The sequence below is a fragment of the Malus sylvestris genome, chromosome 15 (assembly GCF_916048215.2).
Source record: "Malus sylvestris chromosome 15, drMalSylv7.2, whole genome shotgun sequence".
Lineage (NCBI taxonomy): Eukaryota > Viridiplantae > Streptophyta > Magnoliopsida > Rosales > Rosaceae > Malus > Malus sylvestris.
In genome coordinates this window covers 50,559,641-50,569,091 of record NC_062274.1, presented here as the reverse complement: position 1 = coordinate 50,569,091, position 9,451 = coordinate 50,559,641, and the positions used below count along the sequence as shown (strand labels likewise).

At 38.5% G+C, this 9,451-nt stretch overlaps 1 protein-coding gene across 2 annotated transcripts; it reads right to left on the bottom strand.

Annotated features, from left to right (window-relative positions):
- Positions 1–443: 443 nt before the first annotated feature.
- LOC126603666 (F-box/kelch-repeat protein At1g22040-like) lies at positions 444–2,955 on the bottom strand. 2 transcript variants are annotated; one of them, XM_050270599.1, is made up of 2 exons: positions 2,759–2,955; positions 444–2,149 (listed from the first exon to the last, which is right to left on the bottom strand). In XM_050270599.1, the coding sequence occupies exon 2, from the start codon at positions 2,089–2,091 to the stop codon at positions 661–663; it is 1,431 nt and encodes a 476-aa protein (XP_050126556.1). In that variant the 5' UTR covers positions 2,092–2,149; positions 2,759–2,955; the 3' UTR covers positions 444–660. The 2 variants fall into 2 exon arrangements, with proteins under 2 accessions (XP_050126556.1, XP_050126557.1); XM_050270600.1 differs by having other exon boundaries at positions 444–2,135.
- Positions 2,956–9,451: the final 6,496 nt, after the last annotated feature.

Genomic DNA, 9,451 nt, shown 5'->3' with positions numbered 1-9,451 from the left:
ACAGAAGTAGAGTAATCTCAAAGGAAAGAGGCAATTGGCTAAGCAAAACTTTGCCATAAACATTCACTACCTACTTTCGTACAAAAGAAACTGACATGATTAACCCAAACCACATACACTGTTTCTCTAAGAAAATGTTACGAAGATTTGCTGACATATTTATCTCACTTGCACCATTTAACTACTAGCCACATCGCTTCAACTCACTATATATGCCAGGGGCTGAACGTCTGCGCCTCAAAATAAAGTAATTCTTAAAGAAATCTACAATCTATGTCAGTAGAAATGCACCAACAATCCGATGCACGGCTATCAAGATAAAAGAAAATGCTAAAACTGTGTCTTAATGTAGCATAGAGATAATTGAGCTAACTGCAGATCTGGGAAAATTAATTCAAAACAAATTCATCAAACGGGAAAGAAAATAGCTTGAGACACAGGTCTTATATACAATATATCCTGAACCTCTATAATTTTGCTTCTTTTAAACACAACGGTCAATATAGAATGATTATATCCAGTAAAGAGCTATCACAATGCACTGATAAAAGTTTCAAACTTTGACAGAAAAAAAGGGTAAGATAATTAATAGCAATCACATCAACCGAAACTTTTTTCAAGTTTTGAGCTATACTCAAAATCTTAAGGGAATGCAAAACATCAAACATCAAGGACTAGACAGCTAACCAGTTCAGCAGCCCGTGCACTCCTTGTGGCAATTACTTTCGAAGGATCTCGTTCTAATTCTGCTGGTCGTTCAACATCTTCATGGGGGTCATTGCGTGATGAGGATGAAGCTACTGAGATCGATGCAAAATGGTCCGGCACAGAAGCCTGCAGAACAGCAATGTTGTTATTTGCATCCCTTGTGATCACATGAAGCTTCCCCAGCAAACCAGCAAGCAAATAGGGAGACTCTGATTCAGTGAAGTCACGAATTGGAACATCTTCTGCAACAACTTTCCAGGCATCAGCTTGGTAATCGTATACCTTGATCTTTGCACTGTCAAGAGAACTAGAAGGATCCAATGCATACAATTCGCCATCAACTGTGACACTCATTTTTGTCCCTGCCTGCCTTGCAGGCCAACCCTCTCCCATGCCAGTTGGCATTTCAACCCATGAATTTGCCTCTGGATCATAAACCTCTCCTCCAACGTCAACAAAAAATGGCCAGCAGTACAAACTCTGTGGAACGAACAACCTTCCCCTGTATGAAGTCATTCCGGTTGCAATAGGCTTCAGCAGGTCAGCCAAAAATGCAGTTGGTAACACCTGAGCTTTCGTAAAAGGCATGCTTGGTAATTGGGACCACACACCTGTTTTTGGATCAAATACTTCAGCTGATTGAAGAGGGGTCAATCCACCGTGACCCCTTGTAACACCTCCAACAACATAAAGCTTATCGTTTAAGATGCCGGTCTTACAATAAGCTCTACCAATAGACATTGGACTTGATTCACTCCAAGTATTTTTAACTGGATTGTACCGCCATGTGCATCTCAAAGCCGAAGCCCTTGAAAATCCCCCTAGCACATAGAGGCAGCCATCAATAGCCCCAATAGAGCAACCACAAAAAGGCATTCGATCCAGTGAATCCTTCCTCCCAAGCCAACCCATGATGACATCTGCAATTCTGATACTAGAGCCTGCCATGTTCCACATTCTCTGGCCAGTTAAACCCTTCCTAGATTCTTCTTCCGGAGTAACATTAGGCATAGATGGCAACCTTTGCCATTTTCTGGCCAGAGGATCCAGAGCACACCATACGAGCTTATCACTTTGGACCTTTGTTAACATGTAGAGCCATTCCTCCGTTGTTCCTAGTTCTTTTCTCAAAGAAAAAAGTTCAGGACTCGTAATGGTGGCTTTCCAGGTCCGTGAAACAGACTTGAGCTTCAAATAGTGGATCCTAGGAATTCTGGCAAGAATCTGAATAGATATCTCGTCAGGAATGCAGGGAATCAATCTTGGGTTTTCGTCATAAAAGCTTGGAGACAACTTCATCCTCTTGCATGATGCACTCAGCAAATCTTGAGAAGGTTCACTGACCCTAGTCCTGGAATGATTCAAGCTCAATATAGCCCCCATTGGGTATATCTTCCTTCAAACTCTTCAATCACAGTTGTAACATCCTATATATATACAACTACAGAACACTGAATAAATACATTAACAACAACAAAGCCTTAGCCAACTAAGTGAGGTCGGCTGTATGAATCCTAGAACGCCAAATAAACTTTGGCATGAGAAATCGAGAATCAATACCAAACGCCAATTATCATAAGTGACAGAATGCAATGCAGATCAAATGAAAACTGAAAACTCTAAAGTTATCATAAGTCCACTAAATTGGTACTTTGAATTCAAGACACCAAAATATAATAACTGCTGCCATCCTTCATCCGCCATACAGGTTAACTCAATGGATTTAAGATATAATTCAGATAACAATGGTTGCTAAGATGTTCATGCCGAAAAATGGTTCATAAGATCAAATTATCAACTGAAATGGGTGCCATTAAGGAAATATGAACGAAACATCCAAATAAAAGAGTCCAAAATTCACAAAACAAATTCACTATCTTATTTGTTTGCCTCAATTTATCTCGGCCACCAACTAACTAACAAATTTGATGCAATTGGAATCAAAATTCAACCATTCTACACAATTCAACAACACAATTGGAAGCAAAATTAAAAAATAAATCAAATAAATAAATTAAAAGGAGAAAGGGAATCGAGAGCGTTGGATCACCTGGGAAATGGAATCTGGGTGCTCTCCAATCCAAGCTTAATAGTGAGCTGAAGCAAAAGTCGTTGAAATCCCTCAGTTTCTTCTCCTCTTCTAATTGCTTTGTTTGTCTCTTTGTTTGCGTTGCGTGCGCTACCAAAGTCGTCCGATTCCCTGCAACGCAGTCCACGTCGTAACTTATGCCTCCGACTTCATTCGTCTTGCTACTTGTTAGGAAATAATCTGCTAATAAAAGACATTCACATATTCACTCTTAATCCATATCTTTATCGTAAAACTTTCGTAATCAAAACCGTTTAATCTTTTAATCTTCATTTCAAGATCATTCGTACAAAACATCATTTGAAACAGTTTAATTGTGTAAATATATAAAATAAATCAACGGTACATTATGAATACGCTACTTGGTATCTACACCGTCGATTTATTTGGATGGCTAAAAGCTATCATATTCGAATGGTTTTTTTTTTTTGTAAGGATAGATCTTTAAATAAAGATTAAGAGTTAAACGGTTCCAATGATAAAACTTCTACAATGAAGAATGAGTTCATCCCCTAAGAGGTGAATGCTACTATTATCCAACATTATGTACACAAAGCAGTTGTTATTGGTACTCTAAAAATGTTATCATGCACTCATCTATTCATTTTTTGTGTTTTTTTTATAAATTGAAATGTTAGAGACACTCTATAAAACAGTCTAATGAGCTTGTGAAAATCTCTTACAACTTAAGTGATAAAGGGGAAAATATTGATAAATTTTTAGGTTTTTCATGATCCATCACTTACATCACCGACATTGTCATCAACTTAATAACCACAATATAATTTATGTATATAACAAAGTTGGAAAATGAAAAATAAAATCATGTACGGCATGACCACCTTTCAATAGTTATCCTAGTTGTTCCCCAACCATCATTGTCACAATCCTCACTACCAGAGTCACCATATCTCCTTCACCCCACACCATTGCTACCACCTCCCACCACCATCTCAACATTGCCGCCATTTCCACCACCATGGCCACCACCACCTCCACCATATCCTCTATCACACACCGATCTAAACCCTTTTATTGTTATTTAGTTATTTAATTGCTTAGTTCACTTGTGAACTAGTGTTGTAACTAGGTTTTCATTGAAATATCTACTCTTATGTGCACGAGTTCTAGTTAACTTTGTGTATTTGTTTTACCACAACGTCCTTTCATCACCTATCATTCATACGTGTCTCTCTGCCATCATCACTCAAACCGTCTCCCCATCAACCTTTCATCACCACCACACCCTCTCCCCCTCCCCCCTCCCCCCTCCCCCACGCCACCATCTTCGCAACCATTACTCCAACCACCATTAATTGCTCATTCTCTCCCAAACTGTTGTAATAAAAAAAAACCCCACCAACCAGTGTCACCACTACCCACAACCACTGCCCCCTCTCCCCCAACCACGTCTATGCTAAAATTTATAAAAAAGGTTACAATCAACCACTACTACAGATTTACTGTACATGAAACGTAAAACATGTATCATCTTTATGAAGGTCAGAGAGAATGGGTGTGGTACATAGAGAGAGAAGAGATAGATGTGTAATTGTAAGGTGTGTATTATTCCACACCAGTGTGCATTTACTTATAGTAGTAGGGAAGGTAAATTCCTTATCCCAATAGGATTACAACTTTAATAGGATAATATTTAGTCTAAGAGATATGGTAGAATCCCATAAGGATATTCTAAATATGTTAGGATTTACACAATCACATTCCTAATCTAATAGGACTGCAACATTCCCCCTTGAGTGTGTAAATACTCACACAAATGGCGCATCAGGTCTTCAGCGATGAAGTAAGTATAGTTGATGAAGTCGTCGACACAATGAGCGAATGTGAGTCTCAAATCAACGGAAGAAAGCATAAAAGGTAAAACTCACAAAATCTCGCTATGGTAAAACCCAAGATGGGAGAAAACCCCATAGACTAAGGAGAAAAGTGAGAAGTTGCATTAAGTCAAAACTATAAGTCTTCTGCATACAAGTAGAAGAGCTCATAAGGGTATGATCAACCCAAAATGGGTGCCTCGTCAAAACCTAGTTAGGTAGCAAAAACCCAGTGGGAAAAATGCTCCTAATCATAGGGAAAAAAATACATTAAGATCAAGTGAGTATAATCTAGATACTTCCCTTGAGTTTGATAGACTTCTAAATGAGAACTACAAGCATTTCATATGAATAGTTAGGCATACCAATTCCTCGAACAAGCTTCTGGAAGGTTAACTTCAGTAGTGACGTCGTGTAGAGGTCAGCAAGGTTGTCTGGGATCGGCTTGCATGACTTCAATCTCCTGATGTTTTGTTAATGTAGATGTAATATGTCTTGGCATTGACTTCGTTGATGTATCATATCTTAGTTGGGTTGATACATGCGGCATAATCTTCATGGATCATCCTCAACAATGAATGAAAACAGTAGGTACTTCAAATATGCTCAACAAGAGATCTCAACCATGCCTCACGTGTGGCATAATGAAGTAAGGTGGGTCTTGGAACGAGTCGAAGATTTCACAACTAAGGTCATCTCGTGGACCTCCAAGATATTACAATATCCCTTACGATAAAGATAACCATTTTGGGGATGTGCCTTGTGCGGGTTTGATACGTAACCAGTGTCAGCATAACAACAAGGCAATTATTATTCCGAGGATTAAGGGGTCGGATCTATTCGAGATGTGTTGGGATTAGTCCAAATTTGTAGTACCTTTCAGGGTAGCAAAAAACGTCTTTAATACCAATTCAATGGATGCGTGTAGGCGTGATGCTGCATCTTTACTAATAGATCAGCAGTGAAGAAGATGTCATTTCTAACGCAATGAGCTAAGTGCAACAAAGCTTAAAGTTGAACTTAGATATGGAACTTCGGATTCCATAACCTCGTCAAGGGTCTCATTTGTATATAAGGTATGAAAGATCATAGGTATACTCAAAAGGTAACACCTTAGGGTATAGTTCAACTAGTAGACCAAATTACCGTCAGAACAACGCCTAAACTTCAGGGCAAGGCATAAACGAATTTTTCCAAGATCCATCATCTCAAATTCCGTATTTAGGTGCGAAGCAGTTTTCTCAAGCTCTTTCAGAGTCTTAGTGAGATTCATGTCATTTGACATAAACTGAAACTCTAGCAATTTGAAATAAGACTTCATAATTTAACACTCAAGGGCATAATTCATATCCCTAATTGATCAAATAATCACTTAGACTGGTGTACCACATTCGTCAGATTGCTTCAATCCGTAAGTGAACGCCTCAAACAAGTTAAGAGGGTGTGGTTTGGAACTATTTGAACCAGTCCATGTAATTCTTCGGGAAATTACATATAAATCTCCGTATCAATATCCTCATGGAGAAACATTAACCACATCCGTAATGTTGCAATCAATCACATGGCGTTTAAGAGAAACATTGTGTTGTAAGGCGTGCATAATATCACAATATTTCATTCATCTTAATACACTTCATTTCCCACTTGTAACACAACAGGGTTACCATAGGCAATGTAAGAACTACAGGTCCAAACAAACTTTGTTAAGGAATTTAACTTGGATTGTAATTTCGGTTATCCAATCAGTTCTACATTGTCACTGATCAACGGAACGCGGTTTGATATCGTCGCTTTTTATTTATGTCGGTAGCTATCATATAAGTGAAAACATCATCAATGATAATCTTATTCCAATTCCATTATCTCATCCAAACTAGTATACTAGACCAAGAGCTTTAAGTCTCGGGAGTAATCCGCATGAATCTCATGAAATGGAAATGATTTGAGACATCAATTGAGTATGGATTCATAGTGTGTTGTGACCTTCTTCTTTTAGGGAAGTGAATCCTATGAACCGAGTGATTTGTCGTGCTTCAGGTCGAGACAGATTGATTAGTTATCCACTGGTGTACCAGACCGTTCAACAGGGGAGGCACATCCTTCGAGGATGTTAACTCGACGTCCGTTAAGTACGTCTACTCTTGCAAACATGTTTATAGCTGGTACATGGTCTCGTCACTTTAGCTAGATCAGAGGAATGCGTTTGGAGCAACATTCTGAAAGCTAGAATACATCGTACTTGCTTATCACACTTATGCAGTACTGGGATTGAGATGAGACATAGTGAGCAACATCCATAGAAATTCACGTCGTTCTGTAGGAATGTTGACATTCTTATTTTCCCCTAACGGCAAGAAGACTATCTCATTGAAGTGACAATCCGCAAATGAGCGGTAAAGATATCTCATGAAAGGGCTCTAAAGGGCTAGTGCGAAGGAGAATCATGATCGATAAAGATTCACATCCTTTTTTGATGACCCATATTGGTACATTGCGGCAGCGCAACTTGGCACATGGAATGCACATCCAAAACACATAAATACGAAGCGTCAGGATTTGTACCCAGTAACCGACTGTAATGTCAAAAATGGTTGGGTGGCCATGGGCCTCAAGACAGACCAACATAGTTGCGTACAAGATTGCATAGCCCTAGGCAGAAATCGAAAGCTTGGTGAATTGCACTTTATGATCGCTCTGCGAGGCTATTTTGAGGGTGAATATGGGAATTCGATGTCCAATTATAAACCCAAAAGAAAGGCAATACTAATTGAAAACCTTCAATATAAATTGTCTGGACTTTATGGGATAGTTAGGATGGTGAATCCTTATAATCGGCCAGGAGGTTTAACAGCAATGTGTGTGGACAAACATGTGACCAGTTTATCAATTTATCAACCAAAACCATAAGTATTAATATGGTTTGCATTTTGATTGGATTAGTCCACATATATTCCCTTGAATCCATTGTGAAAAAGGGTCGTTTCGTATCTTTGCTAGGGATGATTTAGAAAATCAATTTCCCCAACGAGCAGGCTTGGCAAAGTATGCTTATAGGCACACGATCCTTACTTCGGGTAAGGAGATGCATTGTGGCATCATTGTTCGATCTAAGTGTCCAAAAAAGTTATGCCAAGGCAAGTAAACTGCTTAATCACCAGGCTTCAGGCCGGTCACATGTGGCGTGTTCCCAGTTGGGAGACAGCCCATTGGCTCCAAAGCAAAACGTTAAGCTCATTTTTAGAGGTGGTGCAAAGATATTCTACTCTATTTCCCACCAGTGGTTTCATTCATGATTATTGTCATCTCAAATATCCTTTAGACTCAATGTCGTTCTTCCGGAACGGATAGAATATTAGGTATCTTAAATGGTACTGTAGTACCATTCATACAACGATGAGTGTGCCAATGCTCTTAATCATGTTGGATACACCTGAAGTCGTTGCTAGAGATGTGATTTAGATCGAAAGTTAGTGTGCGTAGTATCACATTCATCCAAACAACTAACTTTCCCACATTTATACCTAATCACGTGTTTAATTGAATTTGGTCACATGTATACAAGAAACATGATTCAATTAACTCATATTCGAGGACAATATCGATAAGATTATCCATAATGAAAACAAACACCAAACGTGAATCCAAGAACATAGAAAAATGTTCACAAAGTAAACCAAGGTTACTAAGGTGGATTTAGCCAACATGACCATTCATGTCAAAATTATGCTTTTCCAATGGTGTTTGCTGGAGTAAAATTAGTCTCACATATTGACTACAAAAATAATACTCCTCAACGACATTGGTAGGGGCACGAACAGGTGCATAATCAATGATATGTTCCATCAAAATGGAAGTAAAATCTACACGGTTGAGGTTCAGGAACAATATCCCTTATTCTTGAAGTTTTAGGTCTTAAGTGTCAATGATCATGCTTCGGGCATGATGCCACAGCTTGGCAGACCCTAATTTTACCATATGTTAAGAAAAACCTTAAAGTAGGTGAGAAAGAGATAGACAGACCCAGACTTAAGTTCTGTAGAGGGGTCTATTATGTAAGCCTCTGCCGAAGCAAAGCAATACCATTTGGTGGGACCTAGCCGAAATTGGGTTTACCATTTGGTAGACTCCAACCAAAGCTGAGTCTATACCGTTCTCATATTTGTGGTAGTAATCAGATACAAGAATTTGGTAAACTTTTGCTTTCTATACTGCTACTTCAGAAACGAGTTAGAAACATGGAAGGACGATAAAAGTATTCTTTAGTCAAAATTTAATTGGATTTATAAACTTCAGAATCATACTCATTCATGGATGTAATCACGGTGTGTTTCAGGTAAAGTTAGAACATTCGGGTTCTAAGACATGGTTTGCATGAAAAACATTGGGTTTTCATGGGTGTTTTGTTTTATGAAAACTTCGGCACTAAATTTGAAATTGCAGGTTCAATTTAGTTTATGAACGTTTAGTTCATAAAAGAGAGGTTCCTGCAAGAACACATAGTGCATTATGCTGATTTAAGTGTAATGGATTTGAGTTGCTATAGGAACTCAAGTGTGAGCGCTTCGGAACTATGAAAGGATGTCAACGGTTCAAAGAAGAGAAATAAATTATTGAATCGTTAATATCCAAAAATGGGCTTCAGGCCAATAATTTTGGATGTCTTGTCAAATTAATGGAATGTTGCTCACTTTTAATTAATTCAACAGATCAGGACCATATGGGGTCTATCATGGAAGCAAAATAATGACATTTAGGTCATATTAGCTTTGATTGGCGATGGGTCAAGTGACAAGTGAATTATGGTCTTGTACGACTTTAA

Excerpts from the sequence above, each read along its gene's own strand:
- LOC126603666 (XM_050270599.1), bottom strand. The coding sequence starts at position 2,091 with ATGGGGGCTATATTGAGCTTGAATCATTCCAGGACTAGGGTCAGTGAA.